Source organism: Engraulis encrasicolus, chromosome 5 (assembly GCF_034702125.1).
Source record: "Engraulis encrasicolus isolate BLACKSEA-1 chromosome 5, IST_EnEncr_1.0, whole genome shotgun sequence".
Lineage (NCBI taxonomy): Eukaryota > Metazoa > Chordata > Actinopteri > Clupeiformes > Engraulidae > Engraulis > Engraulis encrasicolus.
This window is the reverse complement of record NC_085861.1, coordinates 6,577,822-6,603,127: the sequence shown is the minus strand read 5'-3', so window position 1 is coordinate 6,603,127 and position 25,306 is coordinate 6,577,822. Positions and strand designations below refer to the sequence as shown.

At 43.4% G+C, this 25,306-nt stretch overlaps 2 protein-coding genes across 6 annotated transcripts in view; both read right to left on the bottom strand.

Moving 5' to 3' along the window:
• Nucleotides 1–6,710, bottom strand: part of adam15 (ADAM metallopeptidase domain 15) — an 84,731-nt gene extending 78,021 nt beyond the window's left edge. For all 3 annotated transcript variants that reach the window (XM_063198577.1, XM_063198579.1, XM_063198578.1), the window contains exons 1-2: nucleotides 5,936–6,710; nucleotides 745–854 (exon numbers count right to left, since the gene is read on the bottom strand). In XM_063198577.1, coding sequence (XP_063054647.1) covers nucleotides 745–854; nucleotides 5,936–6,212 — 387 coding nt within the window. In that variant the 5' untranslated portion in view covers nucleotides 6,213–6,710. The remainder of the gene's footprint in view (nucleotides 1–744; nucleotides 855–5,935) is intronic.
• A 715-nt stretch (nucleotides 6,711–7,425) lies between these two features.
• Nucleotides 7,426–25,287, bottom strand: dcst1 (DC-STAMP domain containing 1). Of its 3 annotated transcripts, none has more exons than XM_063197953.1 (15): nucleotides 25,178–25,287; nucleotides 24,990–25,064; nucleotides 24,581–24,709; nucleotides 23,813–23,952; nucleotides 23,202–23,367; nucleotides 22,544–22,687; nucleotides 21,886–22,007; nucleotides 21,491–21,648; nucleotides 20,480–20,579; nucleotides 19,557–19,652; nucleotides 18,652–18,778; nucleotides 16,137–16,253; nucleotides 14,219–14,361; nucleotides 9,035–9,145; nucleotides 7,426–7,759 (listed from the first exon to the last, which is right to left on the bottom strand). In XM_063197953.1, exons 1-15 carry the CDS (start codon nucleotides 25,278–25,280, stop codon nucleotides 7,514–7,516), a joined length of 1,977 nt encoding a protein of 658 aa, XP_063054023.1. In that variant the 5' UTR covers nucleotides 25,281–25,287; the 3' UTR covers nucleotides 7,426–7,513. The 3 variants fall into 3 exon arrangements, with proteins under 3 accessions (XP_063054023.1, XP_063054024.1, XP_063054025.1); XM_063197954.1 differs by having other exon boundaries at nucleotides 23,813–23,889; XM_063197955.1 differs by lacking the exons at nucleotides 7,426–7,759; nucleotides 9,035–9,145 and adding an exon at nucleotides 11,993–12,217.
• Between the last annotated feature and the right edge of the window lie 19 nt (nucleotides 25,288–25,306).

Here is a 25,306-nt window from a genome sequence, read left to right as displayed (position 1 = left end):
GCGCTCCAGAGGCTGTAACCAATACCATGTAGGCCTACTGTAACAGCGCTCCAGAGGCTGTAACCAATACCATGTAGGCCTACTGTAACAGCGCTCCAGAGGCTGTAACCAATACCATGTAGGCCTACTGTAACAGTGCTCCAGAGGCTGTAACCAATACCATGTAGGCCTACTGTAACAGTGCTCCAGAGGCTGTAACCAATACCCTGTAGGCCTACTGTAACAGTGCTCCAGAGGCTGTAACCAATACCCTGTAAGCCTACTGTATCAGTGCTCCAGAGGCTGTAACCAATACCCTGTAGGCCTACTGTGCCTACATACCTGTAAGCCACTTTGGAGAAAAGCATCAGCTTGCAATGTAATGTAAAGCCACGTTCTTACACGTCGCTGCTCGTTACTCGCTCAGTGAATGAACTCAATAGAATGTCTATGTGTTCCAGCGAGACGAGCAGGCGAGTAGGTGAGTAGTGTACAAGCGATGTGATGTGGGCGGATCCCGAATTGAAAATATTTCAACTTTGAGCGAGGCAAGCAAGCGAGTAACCAATTGGAATACAGAGTTCAGTACTTCTCGCCTGTGCATTGGCAGTAAAAGCTGCGGGAACATTTAGCGAAAGTTCCATGAGAGAGTGGCGAGTAGGCGAGCGAGCAAGAGGCTAGTAATTAGCATCGACGTGTGTGAACGTAGCTTTATGTGCTGTCAGGACAGGAGTCATGACCTGTGACCTGATTCCTTTGTCTCACCTGTAATGCCTCCGTCAGGCTTTTCCTGTGGCCGTTGACAATAGCAAAGGGTTTGGTCCTCTCCAGGGGTCTGTCTTTCCTTCCATGCTGACGGCCGCCCTCATCTGGAGCTTCACAGGAAGAGGGAAGAGGATTATGGCCAGTTAGTTACAGTTACAGTTACGTCAGATACAAAATATGCACATCCTCACATCCTCCCTCTTCTGTCAAGGTGCAGGACAAAGGCACTCATTCAATCTCTCTTTTTTCAATATATATAGGTATATTTTGGGGGGAATTTTCTGCCTTCCTTATGATAGTGCCACATGCGTACATAGCAGACAAGTGTGCTGCCGTTAGTGTCACGGTAGGGCCACTCATTCAATTTCTGATTGGCTGAAGGCCGCACAAAGTTTTCGACCAGCTTGGAGTCTGAGGAAGACCTCATTGTCTAAATTAAAGATGGCTCAGCCCTACCGTGGCGCTAACGGTAGAGCATTCATCTGCCATGCGGCTGACCCGGGTTCGATTCCGGCCTGGGTCCTTTCCTGCCCCTTCCCCGTCTCTTTCTCTCCCCACTCGTTTCCTGTCATTCCTTCACTGTCCTATCATAAAAATAAAGTCAAAAGACCAAAAAAACAAAAAAAAACAATCTAAACTAAAGATGGCTCTGCCATAGAATAAAGGTCTAGGGATTAGGCATACTTCTGTCAATCAGACGATCATTTTTCAACACTGAACATGGCCTGGTGAAGATCCCATACACTAGAATGATCAAAATGTTGCCAATCTAAAGAAATGAATATACCCTTAGTAAACAGTGTGCACAAACCACTTTCTCACGCAATACCAGCTAATTTAAGCTATAATACCGGCTAAAACATCTGTGAAACTGTGCCACTGAAATTGAAAAGGCAGAGTCTCTGTTAGGATGACTTGTGCTCCAGCTCTAGTACGTGTCGTGTCCCCAACATTTTGTTCAGATGTCCTCTGTCAGAGCCAGCTAATGTGATTTGAAGGCAGGGAGTGTGCCATTGTGAGACCCAAGGGCGGCTAGCAGTGTTGCCAGATTGGGCAGGTGCCCGCCCACTTGGGCTACTTGGGATGAGCGTTTGCGGGTAAAAAGGGAAAAATTGGCCAATTGGCGTTTTTTTCAGCCGTTTTGGGCCCATAGAAGTCAATGTAATTTGATGAATTTGGGCAGAATTTAGAGCATTTTTGCGGTTTTTGAGAGCCCTTTGGGCGGGATTTGGTCAGACACATCTGGCAACACTGGCGGCGAGCAGCTTTGGTCAGGCCCGGGACAAGGTCATCTGGAAGTGCCCCACCCTCAATGTATGCAATGCATGAGTAATGGGGACCCAATTCTGGGGCCCCTCTCTCTCTCACTCTGGGCCCGGGAAACAACTGAACTGGCCCCTTTTTCCTCTACCTATGGGCTTTAATGGTGAGATACATTGGTCAACATCTAGATTATTGTTTCTCAACAGGGGCGGTACAGCCCCCCAGGGGGGAGGTGTTAAGAAGGATACAGCTGAGAGGAGACGGAGTTTAGTTGCCATTGAGGTGCATTAGTCCATTTCATATTTTAATACTAAGGGGGGGCGTTGTCAGGCTTATGATGAGGTCAAGGGGGCGTTGGGAGGCTTGTGCTGAGGCCAAGGGGGCGTTTGTTCAAAAAAGGTTGAGAACCACTAGATTCTAGGGATGTAAATAAAATCAAAATGTATCGATGTATCGGAAGTATCGGCCAGCGATTTAATCGAATCGCATCGTATCGTGGGGCATTCTTAAGAATCGAAAAGAATTGAATCGCTGGCCCCTGTGCAATGCCCTAGCTCCATAACATAATAGTAGTGGAAAAGTAGTTGGAAAAAATCGAATCGAACAGAATCGCATTGTATCGTGGGGAATTCTTAAGTATCGAAAAAAAATCGAATCCTTGATTTAAGAAATCGATACCGTATCGTATCGTCATGAAGGCTGTGATTTACACCCCTACTAGATTCTAGCTGATGGAGTCCACGGGACCGTGGGAATGGGATAGAGCAGAGGCTAAGCAGTGACCCCCTGCTGTCTGGCACACTTGAGCATGCCATGAATAAGAATAAGAACCAGGCCAATGGAGGTGCCCAGAGCCAATTAGCTGATCAGGCCACGCATTGTACTATAGGCAGTGTTGCCAGATTGGGCGGTTTCCCACCCAATTGGGCTGCTTAGGATGGTCGTCTCTGCAGGTAAAAATGGGGGAAAAAAAGGGCATTTGGGCCTGTTTTTCTCCATATTTTTGACCATAGAAATCAATAGGATTTAGTTAAAATTGGGCGGAATTTAGTGCTTCCAGGTGGGTTTAGAGCATTTTTTCGTCTGGAAATCATCAGTCTCATTTGGCAACCCTGACTGTAGGCTGGCAAGAGGGCAGCCGGGGGGAATCGGGCAGTCTGGACCGACCAACTGACCTGCGACCTGTCTGGCAGCACACTTGACTAACTTTGTGTGACGAAAGCCGACTAGCAGAATGTGGCGTGGAACGTTACTAAACCTCCCTCCCTTACGAAGCCTCATACAGTATCAGTAGCGCTGAGCTATAGGACTGGTCCTATAGGACTGGTCCCGACCCGCCAGGTTGGTGGGGAAGTAATTAACCAGTTATTAACCCCCATCCTCCTCCATGACTGAGGTACCCTGAGCATGATACCATCCCGCCACTCCCTTTCAAATAGGGCTGCACGATTATGGAAAAAATCATAATCACGATTATTTTGGTCAAAATCATAATCACGATTATTAATCACGATTATTGATTTTTGCATATTTTTTTGGAAGTTAGAACAAGATGAAATATAACCAAGAATGAATTACATACGGGACGAGCAAAATAAAATTAATTGTAATAATTATGTAAAGGCAATAGCATGAAACTTAAGTAGACAGATTTCTGGCCAGAAACACTAGCCTGTCAGTATGTTCTGGCTTCAAGGACGCTTTCAAAAGTAGGTCACTATTGCCACGATTAAATCACGATTAAAATCATGAGTTCGATTTCACTACTTTATCACGATTTTGATTATTTCTCGATTAATTGTGCAGCCCTACTTTCAAATGACATTGGGGGCTGCCCCCTTGCACGAGTGAGGCATGAATGCAATTTCGTTGTGTGCAGTGTTCAGTTGTGTGCTGTGGAGTGCTGTGTCACAATGGGAGTTGGGCTTTCACTTTCACTACAAGTCTGGCTGGTGTCACACATTTATTTTCTGCCTTCCCGAATGTGTGCGTGCGTGTGTGTGTGTGTGTGTGTGTGTGTGTGTGTGTGTGTGTGTGTGTGTGTGTGTGTGTGTGTGTGTGTGTGTGTGTGTGTGTGCGCGCACGTGTTTTTTTCAACTAGAGCTGATTCATTATTCTAATAAAAGACATAATGAGTTCCTGCCTCCGTCCAAGTGAAATGTGGCATTTAGGAAAAGCAGCAGAAATGGGTTTGACATCATGACTCGACAGTAATGGCCAAGTGCCACACTGCTGTCGTTGTGGGGGTGTAGTGAGAGCCAAAAGTGGTGCTAATAGCCTGCTATTATCTAGTGCTGACTGACGTGAAGCGAAGCGAGCGAGCTAGCGCTCCACCGCTAGCCAGGCAGGGACCCACTGGGCCCTATGCTAACACTGAACGCCACTGTTGCAAACCTGGAGTGAAACCACATGACCATAAGGGTCTGGTAAGGTAAGAAAAACACCCGGCCGGGCGTGGGGACAGCATAAGGAAACTCCTAACGAGCACTTTTATCCTTCCCAATGGAGAAATCCACCCTTGTGAAAAAAAGTGCACCCCCACCCCACCCCCTGGCCAGTGTTGTCAGATTGGGCAGTTTCCCGCCCAATTGGGCTGCGGGTAAAAAGGGCATTTGGGTGTTTTTTTTCTGCTAATTCATAGTGATAGAAATCAATAGAATCTAGTTCAAATTGGGCTGAATTTAGTGCTTTCAGGCATTTTTTGGGGCATTTTATGGACTGAAAATCATCAGTCTCATCTGGGAACCCTGCCCCTGGCGCCACCTCAGGCTGCGAATTTGAATGTGTCCCAAAGGCAGACCAGTCTCCCATGAGTCCTGTTAACAAGCCACACCTGTGAGAGACGGACACCACTTCTGTTTTTATTACACCATCTGAAGTGGTTTCTTTGCTGGGAAAGTCACAGTGGAGCAGACTGACTCTGGTAGTGGGACAATGTGTATGCAGTATGTATGTATGTATGTGGTACGTCGTAGTAGAGCAACGTGAAACAGATGCTGGCTGGGTGTCAGGTGTCTCTACAACAAAAGAGCGTTTCAGAGCTGGCGGGCATAATGTTGCCTATGGCAGAGCTGTGACCACTGTGTTTGAGGAAAGAAGAAGAAAAAAACTTTCACACACATCTGTTGCTAGTCACAGCTGAACTTGGGCCCCTCATTCAATCACAGCCACAAAGTCATGAGTAAACTCGAGTATGTGTAAGGAAGGAAAGCAGCTGGTGGGTTGGTTATGACTAACTTATTATGACTTCATAAATGTGTCCTACACAACGTGTTACCAAATATTGTGAATAATGTAGCACACACGCACTTCTCAGTTTACAGTCTTTTTTGCAGTGTTAATTCAACATTTAGAGAGTTGATTTACTTAATATCACCCAGATTGTATTTGTTTTCAGAGTGCTCTTAAAGTGTTGAAGTAACTGTAGTAATTGTATTTTTGGTGTGTACCTGAGTAGCCTATTTCCATCGTGGGATATTTTTCTAATTAATTGTATTATACCATATTTAAAATTAACATATCCAAAATATGTAACAAAAAACAAAGCAGGCCCTTCATCACATAGGAATCAGTGACCTACAAAAGAGCGTAAAGCGCGCGACCCTGTGCCAGTGGATAGGCCATGTGGTGACCCTGGAGTGTGTGAAGTAGTCTAGTTCTAAACCGGGTTGGATTAAAGCACCTGCGACAAGTAGGCTGAGGTCGCCAGGGAGCCGGCATGTAGCAAGCAAGCAGCAGCAAGCAACTGGTCTCCTCCTGAACACCACCAACAAACATTAGCCTACTACTCAAATCATCATATACGCCGTTACAGTGTAATACCTTTGCACGTGTGGAATAACATCTCAATATTCCCATGAAACTTCAGGTAGCCTACATTAACACGCCATGAATCGTTTCCAGCTCAGAAATCTATCTGGTATCATACCTGCATGCGCTGCGTTACTCCCAGTTGTACTGTTTTGTGGTGAAGGGCTCTCCTCATCTGGCTCGTTTGAGGGTGCCGGTGTGGACACGTTCAACTTCTCCGCGTGTGACGGCTGTGACGCCCCAGTGTCACTGAAAAGTTCTACTCGACTCTGGGCAGGTATGACCACAGTCATGGATAGGACACCTCTCGGAATACCGCACGGGGTATTCTGAAGTAATAACACCGTTATTAAGACACGAAGCGGGAGCACTTCTGCACAGGCACTAAGGCTCATGGCTGACACTTTATGGTCCTACAAACCAGAGGATTCGGAATCAGCTGCTGCTACAATGTGTCCAGTGTTTGGGCACACTGCGCTGCTGGCGCGTGCTCCTTTATTCCACGGCGAATGGGACAGGTGGAACTTCCATGGGTCGCGGAACCGGCGTAGCCTATACCTCAGGGATTCCTTTAGTATGAGAGGCAAAGTGCAAAATAATCAGTGATCACAACAACGTCCTGGAGACGGCATATAAACAACTGCATCTTCCGCTTGACGCGAAATGTCACATTTTGAGGATTCCCATTAAAATCGCCTTTCGTCGGAGCACGGGGACACAGCCGACACATAAAACAATCCATGTGCTAGTCCGAGCGACGGTGAAGTTGCTTGGATCCCATGTCTAGGTTGTCCGGTGGCCCAAGTTGAACGTTCTTTTCGATTCCAGCCACATTCGCACTGCTTGAGATGTGGAGGGGGACTCGCTGCTCGCCACTGTTTACTCGGATGGTGTAATCGTATTTTGCTGCGTAGAGACCAACTAGGCGGGATTTCCTCTCGGCTTTTAACCCTTTACCGCCCTGGAGTTAGGTCTTCTTGTAAGGCTTCACTTTTTCATATGAATGGCGTGTATGTGTGCATGTGTTTGGATGAGAGAAAGGCAATATGTTTACATGTTTTGGGTCTATTCCTGCATGTTAATTGTTTTTTTTTTTGTCTAATGTGTTGACGTGTTTTTTTCTGTAAACTGTCAGACTCTCTGACTAACTAATTTCTCTCTAGAAGAGACAATGGCTAATCCATCCCATCCTATTGTCCTATTCTATATTGAGAATGTAGGGCCTAATAAGAAAACAAACGAATAGAAATGAAATTAATTGTTTCAAGAGGGTGAGCATAGAATGTGCACAGTCATCATAACAGCATGATGCGCCCCATCACTTCTGCAAGATTAGATAACTTTGGCTAACTTCCAGGAACACAAGCATCAGCTGGAAAATGGGAAGAGATGCTTGAAGATGGCCGGATGTGTAGTGCCAAGAGGTTGTGATGTTAAGTGCAATAGGTTATTATTCGAATTGGCAAATATGGTGGGACAGGAAATTATCTATTGTACACTAAACATTTGTGAAAATAGTTACATTGTAGGCCTATGATTTGTACTCAATAATCTACACTAAGTAGACTAATATTGATCAATTAAAACACCTCACAAGACATATTTTACTACATCTCATTTAATAATAATAAACAAAATAAACAGAAAGAAATTAAAATTTGTTTGTGGTTATAACGCATACATTAGAAATTAAACTCTAGTCACTGTAATAAACATCATCATTGTCGTCTCCACAGTCAGTTCCCTGAAGTTGCTTGAGTGGCGTGCAGGCGCAGCAGAGCTGGTCCAGGTCTCTCCAGCACTGCGTACAGTAGGCCACTCCGCACGCTGCACACACCAACACACACCCCCGGCCGCCCTTCTGGCGCTCCCCACACACACAGCACCACCGCAGCCTCACGCCCAGATGCTCCATCAGACGCTCCATCAGGACCAGGAAGGACTGACGAGAGACAGAGAGAGAGAGAGAAAAATAGAAAATAGAGCTTCAACTTCACTGTTGAAGTCTATTGCCTCTTTTCCACTGCCGTTTTTGTGGTAGACCTACAGCCCGACAAAGCGCAACCTGGCCTCCACTTTTTGCTTTTCGACACAGGCACAGCACAGCTCAATCATAAAGCAAAAAATGGTGGCCAAGTTGTGCTGTATCGAGCTGTAGGCCTACCAGAAAACCGGCAGTGGAAAAGAGGCATAGGTAGCCAGTCCTTATCCTTATACATCAAGATACACCACAAAAGAGGAACCTTTGATATCTACATTCAGGCCTGGTCATAAATAAATATTTGGCGTAATATATGAAATATTATTAACATATCAACAACAGTTGCACATGATCAGTCACATAAAGTCACATCAGTCTCCTAAAGAAACCAAGGAGTACTAGAGCAAGTGGGTTATTCTGCAAATTTGGTCTAACTACTTTTATGGCACTGTTAAGAAATCTTACCTTCAAGTTCATGAGCAGGCTTGATTGTGCAAGAAATGAGCTCATCACTCAATTGGTTGATCCAAGTCGTAGCTCTGTAAGATATATGTCTACTATCTGGGAACACTGGGATTAATGCCTTCACTAGCTTCCTTTTACTGTATGTGTATTTTTTTTTTTTAATTTATTATTGTATTGTTGATGAGTGTATTGTAATGTGTCCAATGTGGGCCCTGAGCCTGTAATAAAGTTTATATATATATATACATAGCACTGTGTCTTCTTGAGTCATACCACTTATCTGACCTTCAGTCATTACAAATTTTTCACACACCAAAAAACTTCTACACATAACTTTCGGTAACACTTAACTTGACGTCAGCGTCATACGTATGACATAATGGTGTCATAACATTTTCATAATGCAGTCATGAATGTGTCATAAACATTATGTCAATGTCACATACTTTGTATGACTTTGTCTTTAAGTGAAATTCGGTTATGACAAAGACGGGCCTAACAATATCAACTTTTCATGGCCATAAAACGTTTATGTTTATGACTCGTTCATGACACTGTTATGACACTGTTATGTCATACGTATGACGCCGGCGTCAAGTAAAGTGTTGCCTAACATTTTTGCATTAACATATTGCATTGGCAAGGGTTGTTGTAGTGAAGTGACTTCAGCCGTGTATGTGTGTGTGTGTGTGTGTGTGTGTGTGTGTGTGTGTGTGTGTGTGTGTGTGTGTGTGTGTGTGTGTGTGTGTGTATGTGTGTGTGGACACTTACAGAGGTCTGTGGCCGCCGTGTAGTCATCAGCTTTCTACGCTGGATGTTGACAAACATGATGCGTTTCTTGATGTGCATGTTGTAGAGGAACAGAATCCGCTTCTTCTCTCTCTGTATCAAGTCCAAGTCCACCCATAACATAGAGAAACACACAGTTTAGTTCCTTAACCCCTTAAGACACGGCATCATAATTTAGCTGTTACCAGAATGGCAATGGCCAAGTTGTAATGTATCACTAAAGGCCCCATGCACTGTCATAGTAGTGTAGTGCTATGGTAGTTAACTTTCAATGTCAATTACAGCGTGCCTCAGGAGGTACAGCGTGCATTAAGGGGTTAAGAAATACAGTTGCAGGACCTCTAAAAGTATAGATAAATACTGAACCAGCAGCGTCACAACACCCGACTCTGAAGTAGGAATGTCCCCTCTTTAACCCCTTTGTGCAGAGCTTAATAGTAATACAATATAAGGCTCTTTGAAATGTCATAGTAATGCTGTTGTGATGTAGTTGAGTGTTCTTTTCAGCAAAGAGTGAACAGGCCCACCGATGGGCCCATCTGCACAAAGAGGTGGGAAAAAAGCCTAACCACAATATTATGATACAAGGACACATGGATGGAAGGATTTAAGGAGTTTTATTGGTCACATGCATGGAATTACAAAAAAAACAGTGAAATTGAGTTGTCCGCCTGTACTGTGCATAGGTGTGCTCAGCGCTACCACATCTATATGAGGCTTCAGGAGGAAGGTTTTCTAATGTTCTGTTACCCATGTCTGTTAGTTAAGGGTACAAGGAGTTTTATTTGTCACATACATAGAATTACAAAGTAAAACATGCAGTGAAATTGGAGTTGTCTGCCTGTATTGTGCACAGGTGTGCTCAGCTGTACCACATCTATATGAGGCTTCAGGAGGAAGGTTTATTAACGTTCTGCTACCCATATCTGCTACAAGGGTACAAGGAGTTTTATTTTGTCATGTGCATAGAATTACAAAGTAAATCATGTAGTGCAGTGAAATTAGAGTTGTCTACTTCTGTGCTGTGCACGATATAAAAACCCTAAACCAAGATACCAAGATATTATGACACCTGGGCAGTGTACTACTCAAACGGTATAATCCCCTCTAACAGCATGAATGGAGCAGAGAATGGAATACAGCGCAGTAATGACACGCCTGCTGATTCAAGGCAACGGCCCGCTGAACTCCAGCGTAATCCACACCACCACCACCCCCCACCCCCCCCCCCCCTCCCTCACCTCCAGAGCACATACTGCTGCACGTGCTCACACACTCACACTCAGACTGATGCCGGTGTAGGGTATACAGTATACAGTGGCAGTGGCACGGGCCGTGTTGCACGATTCCAATAGGCTAATGCTATTACCACTAAGCTCCTCTCAACTCTGCTCGCAGCGGGGAGAATGCCTTTCTCTTAGAGGACTGTGAAAATCCAACCCCACCCCCCCACCATATCACTGAAGTTCACATACCTATTCCACTCCCCCCACACCCCCACCCCCCAATGAAGTTCACATTTGAATATACAGGCAGGTACTTATATGTTTATATATGTGTATGTACAATATATGTATATGTACATATGTACTACTACATATACACATACACACACACACACACACACACACACACACACACACACACACACACACACACACACACACACACACACACACACACACACACACACACACACACAGACACACACACGACTCACAGATACAGGGGATTGAATTTTGTGAAAGGGGCTGCACAGAAAAAATTGTGTGTCACGACCCAGGGAAAGGTCCACTGGTACGTAAAGGGGGTGGGGGGGCACTCGTTATGGTTTAGTGTGGGAATCCCCTGGCTTAAACAGTTATGTGCACTGTAACTGCATACCAAACAAGATGCATGCAAGAGAAGATTGAATTAAGAGACTGTTATTAGAAAGAGGCATGAACCATTTTACCTAATTATGATTTAAATAAGATTTACTGTAGTGAGCACCACAAAGGGGGCTCAATCGCTCGATACAAAGTGGATTTATTAAAAGTTTATTTTATAAGCTATAGATAAGCACAGTTCCCAAATGTACGTCAACAAAGTATCTGTGAGAACTGAGTCGACATTCATAAAATGTTTATTTTCTCACCCACAAACTTCATAGGAGAAATAATATTACACAAAATATTCCCCCCATTTTGTTTGTTTCATTTGAAAGGGATGTAAAGGACTTGTTTGTATTTGTTCAGCCTTTCCTGTGCCAGGCCCAAAGAGGCTATATAATAATATAATAAACACTGTGCTGCTGGAAAAGCAGGCTTGATAAACATGCATTGCACTGGGCTGAGTGCCAGTGCGCCTATCCGAGAGCGCTATCGTTGCTTTTAACTATCCGCCCCTGACCAATGGCACATCAAAGTCTTGTCCAACTGTACCAGCCCAACTGCGCCAGTAGCATCTATTGTTCTTTTGAACTATATCCAAAGCACTGTCCTTTGAGTCAAGGCAGTTGAAGTATTAAAAACCCATTATTTTACATTGGGGTAAACATGTTAAAAACGCAGACTGGTCCTTCATCAGGGCGTGGTTAGAAACTCAGGTACCTGGCTAACACAGGTAAGTAAACTTTCAGAGGTCACATGGGTCAGGTAGAAACACGTTCATATTACAATAATCACAAAGAGTTGATATATAGGGCATTGAAAGAGTGGTAAGAAAATGCTGAATAATAAAAATGCTGAATTAGCATCTATTGTTCTGTTTGGGAAAAGAGATCTCATCACATCCTGAACAACAGCAACACTTCCTGGATTCAATTCCACAAACAAGGTTAACTGATGAACCTGGATAAGTCAAACTACAGGAAGTGGGAATGCTGCTAATACATAAGCCAGCTATTTAGAAAGCATTCACAACCAGCCCTCTCCATTCCATACTGGGTAACACTTTACTTGACGCCGGTGTCATAAGCATGTCATTACAATGTAATGTTGGGTTGTCCTTGTACACCTTGCATGGGTGAGGCACAAATGCAATTTCGTTGTGTGCACTTGTGTGCTGTGGAGTGCTGTGTCACAATGACAACATGAGCTGGAGTTTCCCAGTTGGGCTTTCACTTTTCACATCCCTGGGCCACCGCAAGCAGATGTCTTCCTTTGACGGACCAGGGGTGCATTTCTGGAAAGCATAGTTGTTAGCAGTTAGCAACTTCGGCAGTTGCCAATGGGAAATTGCATTGCAACCAACAAAGTAGCTAACATAGTTAGCAATCTACGCTCAGAAATGCACCCCAGCCCAGTCCTGAGCCCACGTCATACTGGCTCTCCTCCAGGTTCACTCACAAATCCATAAAATACAAACGTACCACAGTAGAGGTACAGGTCAAAGGACACTCCAAGCAAATCCAAAAGTCTGGGAACGCCTTAATCAGGTCAGGACGGTATAAAGACAGGGTGTTTCCCCCACGGGCACTACACCTCGCAGGTGCCCCCTTTATGAACAATATTTGTAAAGTTTGTGTCATGTGGTGCCCACAAACTGACTGTAAATGGTTGGTGTCCCACTGCCCTGGGCACTATGCCTCTCTCTGGCCCTTATGGATAATCCGGTTACACAGTGCTATTCAGAAGTGCCGCTATTCAGACATTGATGTCTCCTGTCTGAATAACGGCATGTTTCCCATCGAAATCTGCCTTTTCTGTGTTTTGTACTACGTTGCTCAGGTTTTTTCAGTTTAGGGAGTACATGCAGGCACCTTAACCCTAACCTTAACCCTGACCCTATCCCTACAGCATGTTGGGTGTTGGAATAGCAGTATGTCTGAATAGCGCTTGCCCCCCGGATAATCCAGCCCTGACCTTTAGTAGAGCGTACTAGTCCCAACCCTGGTCAAACGGGCCCCAGCATGTGAGCAGATGCCACCAGTGTTCACCTGTTCCCCAAGTGGCTCTCTCCAGGTGAGCCTCTGACCTGTGACCCTTACAGGCTCAGAGACCCAGAGGTTAGGCAGCGCCTCCGTGTGGTGTGGATGTGTTAGTATTCTGTTTCTTCTAAATGCACTCCCTTATTTTTATTTTCTTTAATGTATTTTTATGGGCTTTTTCACCTTTATTTTAGACAGGACAGTGAAGAGCGACAGGAAGCGAATGAGGAGAGAGAGACGGGGTAGGGATGGCAAATGACCCAGGTCGGACTCGAACCCTGGGTGCAACCCTTTGGCATGCAAGCCCAAATGTGGGGGGCTTAGCTCGCTGCACCACCCGTTGGCTACGACAGGGCCGTATGTTTTCTTCTTTCTTCTTAGATGTTGTTATACTGGCACACACAGGTTAATGTGTTACGCGCCTTATCACCAATTAATTATTTCATTGTGCAATTGTACAATAAAAACACTACTATATGCCTGCCTGATCTCCAAAAATTCCGTGCTCCTGGACACGGATGTTAAAGACACGAAATCCGTGTCCAGGAGCACGGATTTTGCCAGAATTGTTCTCCGTGCTCCTGGACACGGAATTGTTTTCCGTGATGGACACACGGAAGTGCTTTCTATCGGCTATTACCACAGCACTGTGTAACTCTATCATTAGGAAATACATACCAAATGCTAATCCTAAACAAAATAATGCTATAGCAATTTAATTTGTGCCCTGACCAAAACATTCCCTAACCTTAACCTGTCATTAAAGACATATTTTTGAGAAATACCTTTTCCAGTTGGTTGCTAGGCTATCAAATTCATATAATGAATGAAAGAGAACTAGCTGTGCCCAGACCAAAACAATCCCTAACCTTAACCTGTCAGTAGGAAATGTTTTTTTTTTTGAGAAAAAATATTTGAAATAAGAAAAATCCTGAGAAATAGCCTATAGAGAGAGCACTTCTCTGTGTCCATCACGGAAAACAATTCCGTGTCCAGGAGCACGGAAAACAATTCCGTGTCCAGGAGCACGGAATTTTGGCAAAATCCGTGCTCCTGGACACAGATTTTGTGGCCCTACCATCCGTGTCCAGAGCACGGAATTTTTGGAGATCATGTTGCAGCCGCACAGTACGGCCTCTTTCTTGACAAATTGAGTTGAGCATTTGGGCCAGTACCCTCCCAATCCGAGTATTTAGAAGTGAAGCCTGCTCCGAGCTGAAAAATGTTCATACTTTGCATGCCATGCGACATCTCACCTTGGTGAAGTAGAAGGCTGCGATGACGCGCCGCAGTCTGTTGGTGTACACCTGAACACAGCACATGATCGCCATGACAACCAGGGGCGCCACGCTCCATAGATACTGATCCCAGGACAGCGCCTGGGGCTGCGGCAGGCAGTCTGAGGAGGACGCGCACACACACACACACACACACACACGCACACACACACACACACACACACGCACACACACACACACACACACCAACAGGTCAGATGCAAAACCCCTCGAAGTGCACTTCTGACGAGCTACATTGGGAACACAGCACTTTTGGCAGCATCAATCCAACATTTAGAGAGAGTAGGACCATATACAGTATACACTGTGATTAATTATTAGTCATTAAACACTTCAGAGAGAGTTGAATTTCTCACTTTAGTATCAGGAGACACAGATGACAATGGCCTCGTCTACATAATGTTTTCAATTCAGAATTAATAATGCAAAATTAAATAGTTCGGTCGAGTTTACATTGCACTTCTATTTCATTCAGAATTTAGAAGTGTTTAGTATATATGATGTTTTCAAAGTGGAACTGAAAAGTGGACTGTGCACACAATGCAATTGCATTTATGCCTCACCTATGCAAGGGCTCAGCCCCCAATGGCGCCCCTAGGAAGCAGTGCGGTGGGACGGCACCATGCTCAGGGTACCTCAGTCATCGAGAAAGATGGGGGAGTCCACTGGTTAATCACTCCTCCAACCAAGATGGCGGGTTAGGAGTCCAACCGGTAACCTTTGGGATACAAGTCTGACGCCCTTACCGTTTACCCATGACTGCCCATGTAAATGAGACCATTGACATCAATCTAGATACACGTTTCTTGCCTTTGAGTGGTTAAACTGCATTCTTGAAAAAGCAAAGAAGGGGCAAGGACAACACTATCTCAGTCAGTACAGTACACAGCAATGCACTACAGAACAATTTATGGACCTCCTAAACTCCAGTAGTTGTGTTGATTTCAGCAAATTCACACAGCTGCCAGTGCCCTAGCTGAGTCTGACTATAACTGCATGCGATCCCCTTATGTATTTATTTATTTATAACGATGATAAAATATAACAGGAAGTCCAGAAATAGAACTGCACTTGACTTTCAACTGATACACACAGAGAGGGAAGTTGACAGGGAGGGCATAAAGGGGTCAGTTGTCCTGGGCCCGGGGAGAGCGGGGAGAGCGGGGCCCCAGAATTGAATCCCCACATTACATTGTACTGTATGTATTGATTTGGGGCCCCTTTGAGATTATTTTTCCCGGGCCCGGCCAAAGCTGTCAGCGGCCCTGCATACAAAGAGTTTCATTTTTAATATGCCTATTGTGACATACTGTACCGAGGGTTTTGTTGCAAAATGACTTCTTTACTTTTGCATTTTATTATTGGAAATGACTGTTCAGAAGTAATTTCCTCTATGTGTGAATTCTTGCCAGTAAAATATGTTGAGGACATACTTTTTAAACCTACATCAAATTAATTTTGCAATACGATACGATGCAATGCCCAATACAATACAGTGCAATGCGATGCCCAAAATTTTCCGAAATGGATGTAAGCCACAACAAAGCTCTTCATACAGCTGTCAGCAGCCCTGCACACAGAAAGTTGAAGGAGAGGATTGTGCACATCCCAGGAAAAGGTGCAGGACAAAGGCCAACTGCACTCTTAAAATCCTTGTTGTTGTATTTTATTATTTCATGGCAGGCTTACATTTCGACCTCAACAGTCTTCATCAGAATCTCCTTCAGAATCTGATGAAGACTGTTGAGGTCACAACGTAATCCTGCCATGAAATAATAAAATAAAACAAAAAGGATTTTAAGTGTGCGAACCCTGTACACAGAGAGGACATATTTAATAGGCCTATGAAGGCAGACAGAGGAGGCTTCGTTCTTACGTTGGTTGCTGGTCTGCATGTCCACGCTAGCGGAGCTGTTGAAAGCACCAATCGTCTTCCGCAGGAGATTGGCAATGATGGAGTCTCCGCCCACATCAATGTCTATGTGCTGCTCACCTGAGTGGGGGTTTTAGAAAAAATACTGAATTAAAATACTGTATTCTGTTAGTCAAGTCACTCAGTTTTAGTAATCTATTGATTCATACTAATGACAGATAGACACGCCATACTCACACAGTGCACAGTTCAATGTTTACCTTCGCCGACTTTGTCGCGAAGGTTATGTTTTGACCGCTGTGTATTTATTTATTATTTATTTGTGAATATGTTTGCTTGTTTGTTTGTACTTCGTATAACTCAAGACAGAACTGAGTCGATTTTTATGAAATTTAGTGGGATAATTGGTCATGACCCAAGGAACAATCGATTACTTTTTGGGAGTGATTGGGTCAAAGGTCAAGGTCAAGGTCACGAAAAGGTCAAAAACGTAAATTGAACCGATTTTTATGAAATTTAGTGGGATGACTGGTCATGACCCAAGGAACAATCGATTACTTTTTGGGAGTGATTGGGTCAAAGGTCAAGGTCAAGGTCACGAAAAGGTCAAAAACGTTTTTCTTTGCCAAGCACTATATGCCAGAACAACGTGTGCATGCTGAATTGAATAAGAGGTCAAGAATGGGCCAAAAATGTAATATTACGATATTCCGGTCCGATTTAAATGAAACTAACACCAAAATTTGGAGAATGTTATGCCCCACACTCTGAAGATGTCCAGAAAAAAATAAGTGGCGTAGGCGAAGGTTTGCGCTCTACCGAGTGCCCGTTCTAGTTCTCTATGTTTTTATGTTTTTATGTTATGTTGTATGAATGTATGTGTGTGTGTATGTGAGTACTGTATACAATGCAGTGGGTGAAGCCCAAGACAAATTTCCCCCTGGGGACAATAAAGTACACTCTGACTCTGACTGACATACATTTACAATATTTCTCCTCACAACAACCCCCATATTATAGATCTGGCCAAGATGGAGAGAAATGACAACACCGTGTTGATATACTGTACATGTGCCCTCCACTGAATATGAATATACACACTCCCCTCAGTTAAACATACCTGTCACTAATGTATTACATAAAGTATTTTGCTCTAATGTCAAGTCCACTTCCTACTGCCAGCGACAAACTATTTCAAAGTCTATCTTATTTTGGGCCTTGGCTGTGGTCAGGAGCGTCAGTTGACCCAATGCAAGGCGACTTTTTTTTTTTAAAAGCTTGTAAATTATATTATTGCAACTAAGTAGTGCATGTGCGCTATTTGAGCTATGCTAAACTTAGGCTAAATTCCGAAGTAGCAAGGTTTTTTGTGTGTGTGAAACCCATACCAGGGCACAGCAAATCAATACCCAGGCACGTGCCCCTGTACAACATGATCTCCAAAAATTCGGATGCTAAGGACACGAAATCCGTGCACGGATTTTGCCAAAATTCCGTGCTCCTGGACACGGAATTGTTTTCCGTGATGGACACACAGAAGTGCTCTCTCTATACTCCCACAGCTCTGTTTCCACAGTCTTGTGTTTTCTCAGGATTTTCAAATATTTTTTTCTCAAAAGAACATTTCTTACTGACAGGTTAGGGTCAGGGATTGTTTTGGTCTGGGCACAGGTAGTATTCTTTCATTCATTATGTATGAATTTGATAGCCTATCAACCAACTGGAAAATGTCTCAAAAATATGTCTTTAATGACAGGTTAAGGTTAGGAAATGTTTTTGTCAACTTAAATTGCTATAACATTATTTTGTTTAGGATTAGCATTTGGTATGTATTTTCTAATGATAGAGTTAACACAGTGCTGTGGGAATATAGAAAGCACTTCTGTGTGCCCATTACGGAAAATAATTCCGTGTCCAGGAGCACGGAATTTTGGCAAAATCTGTGCTCCTGGACACGGATTTCGTGTCCTTAACATCCGTGTCCAGGAGCACGGAATTTTTGGAGATCAGGCTGCCCTGTAAAATAGGTCTGGCAACGCCCCTGACCACGGTTCACACAGGTAAGGCAAAATACTGTTGTGCTGGTGGTGTCTCGGGTTCGATTCCAGCCCAAGGGGATTTCTCAACCTCCCCCCATCTCTCTGTCCCACTCCCTCACTGTCCTGTCTGAATAAAGGCTTAAAATCCCCAAAACATACTGTATCTTTAACCCCTTAGTGCAGAGCCTATGTATGTTATAACCTTACTGTCACCAAAATTGTAATGGCTATGTCTTAATCTGTTACTATTTTCAGCAAATAGTAAATAGGCCCGCCAGCGACCCCATCTGCAGTAAGAGGCTGCAAAAGCCTGTCCTACTCACTTGTGAGAGAGTACTCTGTGAATGAGTGCTTCTACTCACTTGTGAGAGAGTACTCTGTGAATGAGTGCTTCTACTCACTTGTGAGAGAGTACTGTGTGAATGAGTGTTTCTACTCACTTGTGAGAGAGTACTCTGTGAATGAGTGCTTCTACTCACTTGTGAGAGAGTACTCTGTGAATGAGTGCTTCTGGATGATGTCAAATATGTGATAGATGAGCCAGTCCAGGGCCAGCAGCACGCCAGCGAAGAGAGAGAGAGACAAAACCTGCAGCAGGCCAACCACCTGTACAGACGAGAGAGAGAGAGAGAGAGAGAGAGAGAGAGAGAGAGAGAGAGAGAGAGAGAGAGAGAGAGAATGAGAGAGAATGAGAGACAGACGTCGCAGCAGGCCAACCACCTGCACAGACATACAGTTGCCGTCACTGCTATTACTAGTCATCACCATGTGTGTATTCACGGACTATGTTCACTGCTAATCCCAAACAGCTCTAAGTAAATGTTTTATCAAATACTGTGCACGGTTTGAAAGAAAGAAAAAAGTTATCAGTATTTCAGTGCAAACTTATATGAATGCAGATAGAATATTTACAACGCTGTAAAGAGTAAAATGACTCTACAGCGGAATCAAACGTCCAAGTGTAAAATTCTGCATAGGCCTACAAGTCTCTAAGATGTATATGCGTGTATTTCTGTTTACCATTCTGCCTAGTCTAGAAGTTCCTCCGCACATAAGATTGTTCAAGTTGAGGATTTTTTAAAAATAAACAAAATAGGCAAATGTTTCCTCCTCTCAGCTATCTCGTTCTCAACGTCTCCCTAGGCCTCCCTAATGACCCCTGTGGGGCTGTAGAGCCCCTGTTGAGAAACACTAAGTTAGAGGATATTTGCCCTTGCCTGCTGTTCTATGCATTTTTCAACATTCCTGATGTTGCCCGACTGTGATACGGTATGCAGGTGCTGTCAGTCAAGCAAGTTCAGTTGACAAATGTCCAACAGATGTCCTGATGGAAAAACCAGGAATCCGTGGAAACGTTATGATGGGCGTGGGCTAGGCTACATACCACCAGCTTCAGCTCACTGGGATGAATGGCAATACTCCAGGGCTCGATCAAGTGCTTTTGCTCAGCCTTCTTCAGGGGTAAAAGATACCTCTTGCCCTGAAAAACAAGACAAGAATTTCAAAATTCAAGATACAAGATTCTTTTCATTCGTCCCGAAGGGTAATTTGTCTTGGACATACAGGGGTTGGACAAAATAACAGAGACAACTGTCATTTTAGTGTGGTAGGTTTTATGGCTCAAGAGCACCAGCCTGTTGGCCAATCTTCATTAATGGCACATTGCACCAGTAACGTGAAGTGTGAAGGTTCAATTAGCAGGGTAAGAGCACAGTTTTGCTCAAAATTTTGCAATGCAGACAACATTGTGGATGACATGTCAGAGTTCAAAAAGGAGAAATTCTTGGTATGTGTGTAACTGTTACATTTTTGACTGACACAGCAAGCCTTTGTGATGTATCAAGAGCCACAGTATCCAAGGTAATATCTGCATACCACCAAGAAGGATGAACCACATCCAACAGGATTAACTGTGGACGCAAGAGGAACTAAATGACATTAAAATGACAGGTGTCTCAGTTATTTTGTCTTATCCCTGTACATATGTAGCTCCCGCATAACACACAACACATGAAGAAAAAAAAGTGCCATCAGAGAGATGCATAAAGAGTACATTTAAAGTGCATACCTAGTGTGGCCACCTATTATATAACATTTCCTTCCAAACTCATCAAAAAAGACATCATGTTACGTTTTGTATCATCACTTTACACAAACATATTGAGAATACCTATCAGACAGTCACTTCCTTTGTGTTTGTTTGTACATTGTGAGAGCATTATAAACTCTCTAAGCTGAAAAGACTGCCTTCACATTATTTATTGTGTATTCATTTCCTGAATAAAGAATAAGGATTAGCATTCTTACTGCTTCTCTCCTGCGGTCATCAATTTGCCTGAAGTATGTCGTAATGTAAAGATTGTCAAAGCGAATGTCCTGGTTATACTGTCTGCAATATCCAAACGCACTTGGTGGAAAGAAAAAAAAACAGGAGAAAATAAGTATGGCATAATTGATAAAAAATACTAAGACACAATAGAAAAACAGTCAGATAGAAAATGGGACAGCTTGTCAATAGAAAAAGAGACTTTTTTCTACATCTTGAAAGATGTTCTGTCTCCCCAAATGAGAGATTTCCACATCATTTCATATCATATATACATTTACCCCCTTAGAGGAATTTCCGTCCACCACACGCTAATGGGAAACTCAGTAGAACAACAGTACTTTTTAAAGCTTTATCAACATGTAGTAAATAATGTATTAACACTTAGTAAATAATGAGCTAATTATGAAAATAAAATTACAAATGTTTGTAAATGAGTAAGGAATACTATGTTAATATCTGTAAATATGTAGGCCTACGCATAAGAAGACCAACCTACACGGCTGCACAGCGGAGCGAGAATTGGCACCTACAAGATGAGTTTGATGTCACTTGACCTGAGCACTTCTACACCCTGTGGTTTCATCTCTTTAGTTCTTTGAAGGCCAAACTTTCAGGACTACTGCAGTGTGCTGTGACTGGTGTGTTGTTAACATAGTATTCCGTATTCATTTACGAACAAGTACATTACAAACATGTAAGTTACCATAATTATTAAATATTTCCCATGTGTCCTACACATATTCATGTGCCATTTACATAATGAAGACAAGTTTCCACAGTTGTGGACAATAAAGATTCATTCATTCATTCATTCATTCAAACATACATACCGTGCATTACAAACATGGAAAGTACCGCTATCATTAGGTGTTCCCCGTATCCTACACACATTTATGTAATAATTTCCCCTCAGCCCAGCCACACTAGCCTGGTCCTGACCATCCCATAATACTACCACTTCATCCACACAACACAAATGTGAAACGTACTTAATGAACACGGCGATGAAGGCGAAGGAGAAGATGAGGTGAAGGAGCTCCAGCAGCCGCTCCACAACAGCCCTCTTCTCCTCAAATACCCTCCTGAGCTCCGAGGAGAAATCCTCCTGAAGCGTCGACAGGCTGAACATGGACTGCTGCTCAACTTGCTACGAAATGTTACAATTTAGAAAAAAACAACTAAATTATTGTTGAAAACAGTACTGTCAGTAGGGCTGTAACAATACACTCAACTCAGGATTCGGTTAGTATCACGGGTTTTGACCTACAGTTCGATACACGCCACGATGATTAAAATGTATCTTTTTGATGATTGTTTATAGGTAGAATAAGTGACAAGAGGCTACTAATAATTTTTTGAAAGTTTAAAATGTGATGTGTCCCACCTGAAGCGTCATGCTGGTGTGGAACTCTGCCCCCAGTTGGTCTATGGACGCTGACAGCTTGTCGAAGGTCTGCCCAAAGTTCCCCTCCACTGGCACCTCCTCTCTACACCAGGGGGTCAACACTGAGAAGAAATACAATATGCAGCATGTTACCACAAATGAACACATATATGGCATGTTACTACTACTGTAATGAGCACACACACAGAATGTTACTACTAATGAACAGCACAAGCACCAAACAGCACTATTGAGAGTAGTGCATATTCTATTGAATATTCTTGCAAATGTGGAGTAATCTACAGCTGGACCTATTGAACAAGAAGAATGACAACCTTGAGTATCTGGCCTGTCACCCAGGGCTGCAGACAGCTTTGGCTAGGCCTGGGACAAAACTTGAAAAAGAATGGTCATCCCACACTCAGAACTTCATGCAGTTACATTTAATAAGAACGTTTCGGCTTACTCTTTTTCAAGTTGAGTCTAATTGTCCGCCGAAACCCGAAGATAGGCCTGGGACAAACACATCTGAAATACACCCCACCTCAATAAATACAATATAATGGAACCCCATTCTATCCCTCACCCTGGGCCTGGGATAACTGACCCCTTTGCCCACCCCCCATCCCCTCCCCTGTCGACTTCCCTTGGCTCTCACCTGTCATGACATTGCAGAGGAAGTCAAACTTCATAGGCAGACACAGCAGGTAGTTGATGAGAGGCAGCAAGACCCAGTCCATGCACTCCTGCCACTTGCCCCCAAACCAGGCCTTGCAGCGCTCTATTCCCTGGTCCACCACATCTGCCACATACAGTACACCATGCAGATTTGCAGACGTTTTGTTAATGCTCCGAAATATACTTAACTATACGTAGCCCCTTAATGCGCGCCGTACCTCCAGTGGCGCGCTGTAATAGACATTGAAATGTAACTACCATAGCACTACAGTACTATGACACAATATAGGCCCTTTAGCAATGCACCACGACTTGGTCATTACCATACTGGTAACAACAAATTTATAAAGCCGCGTCTTAAGGGGTTAAGAAATGATCAGTTGGGCCCAGCCGTGGCTCAATCGGCTGGGCACTCGACTGCTACACCGGCGACCCAGGTTCGATTCCTGCCAGAGGTCATTTGCCGAACCCTCCCCCTTCTCTCTCTTCCTGGTAATTTCCTGTTACAACTTCACCATCAAAATAAAGGCAGAAAACGCCCAGAGAAATCACTTTTATTTTAAAAGAAAAAAGAGATGATCAGTTGCATTCCCATGTCATGACTACTGTGCTGGATATTGATACTACTGGCTACTCACAGTCACAGCGCATCATCGTCTTGGCAACGAAGGCTTCCTGGGTGCTGTTGCCGGTGGTGTTCTGCGTTGCGTTGGCGTATCCATAGTTACTGAGCACCTCGTCTCGGATGCCTTGGAAACTGCTGGTAATGTTGTGGGCATCATTTTGAAGCTCCTCTGTACTGTCCTAAAAACAACAACAACAATGCACTTATTTAACTGCAAGCCTAGCATTGAATTAATACTTAAAGGGACACTGTGCAGGAAATGGTCAAAAAAGGTACTGCAACTATGCTGCTCATCGAAACTGGGCTGCCTATTGCCAAATTTGATCTTTACATGAAAGTTTACTAATTAATAAACACATATTTTCTGGTATGGTCCAAGTACAGTCATTTTTGCAGCTAAAAATGGCTATTTTTGGAAATTCAAAATGGCGGACCATGGAGAAGATCCCCCTTTTCATATATGAAAAGTGCATTTTTTCCAGTCATAATGAATACTTAGAATTTGATGGTAGTGGTAAGTATTCATGAAAAAGGTAACATCAGTGAATGGGCAGCATGAATTCTGGAAATAAACATCTACACATCTCACACAGTGTCCCTTTAAGCTTTTTGTTATGCACCTACCACAATCTCCTGGACGACTTCAACAAAGGGGTCCATCGTTACACTCCACATCACCTTGCTGTGTTTTATCTGCAAGTCTAGATTACAGCCCATGGAGAAGGCCACATTGTTAATGTTATGAGCAATGTTGGAGATGGGACCTATAAGGAACCAAATCACATATACAATTACATTACATTACATTACATCGCATTTGGCAGACGTTTAGAACCAAAGCGACTTTCAAAAGAGGACATAATCAAGCCAACATCACAAGCAAATACAAAGCGCACAGGAAATATACAGAACAACAAGTGCAGTTGCAAAGAGGGGTTAGNTTTTTTTTTTTTTAATAAAGAGTAAATAACGAGTACACACACACACACACACACACACACACACACACACACACACACACACACACACACACACACACACACACACACACACACACACACACACACACACACACACAAACTAAACTAAACATCATGTCAAGAGTCTGCCCTGGGGCTAGGCCAGCTCAAGCATTAGTCTAGACTCTAGTAGATTCTCTCAAAGCTAAAGAGGAAGGTCTTTAGTTGTTTATTCAACATTGAACATTCTTGAAAATACATCAAAAACGTCAATGCCAGTAATGAAAACAGATAATTTTAGATAACAAAGATATCCTGGAAAATGTGGATCGACAGTTTACAAATTCATACAGGCATATGGAGCATCAGAGAAATCTTTTCCTGGGCAACAACCCTTTAATAAGTCCCAAAAGTAATCAAATCAATAATTTACCCTGATAAAGACCAAATATAACAAACAGCATGAGATAAGTTCGTCCTTGAGAACCAATGATGCTTGGGAACATCAGAAGCACAGAGCAGCGGAATCTTGAGGAGAACATTCCACCCAGGACGCACACACCTGAAAGTCCACAAGAAAAAACAAATCATAACCTGGGCCAAATCCAGACTTAAAGGTGCACTGTGTATGTAGGATGGTGGCCAGAGTAGGTATTGCCACTATGCTGCTCATTGAAAATGTTTTGTCTAATTTGATCTTTTCATGGATATGTACAAAATAATGAACTTTTTTGTGAATGGGCAGCATGAATTCTGGAAATAAACTACTAAACATATTACACAATGCACATGTAAGATGCGCTTTGTTTATGGTTGTTTACAATTGGATTAAGTTAACTCACCAACAAACACATAGCCAACTATCAGCCTTTGGATGGTGGTCATGGCAATATTGTGCATCAGGCCCAAGTATAACGCTGGGGAAGAAGACAACATATAAGCTTAGGCCTATTATATGTTCAGTCAAGGTAGATAATGAGGTATGATAATATTTAGTGTTATCCAAATAAAGTGAGATAAACGCTCTTGCCTGCTCCACTAATGACACCAAACACTGCCCCTAACAGGAGACGGGCGCGGGGAAATTCATGAGGTGGGCCGAATAAGAACCTGAGGGCAAACTCTGGAAGCATCCTTTCACATCCACTTTGAATAGCTG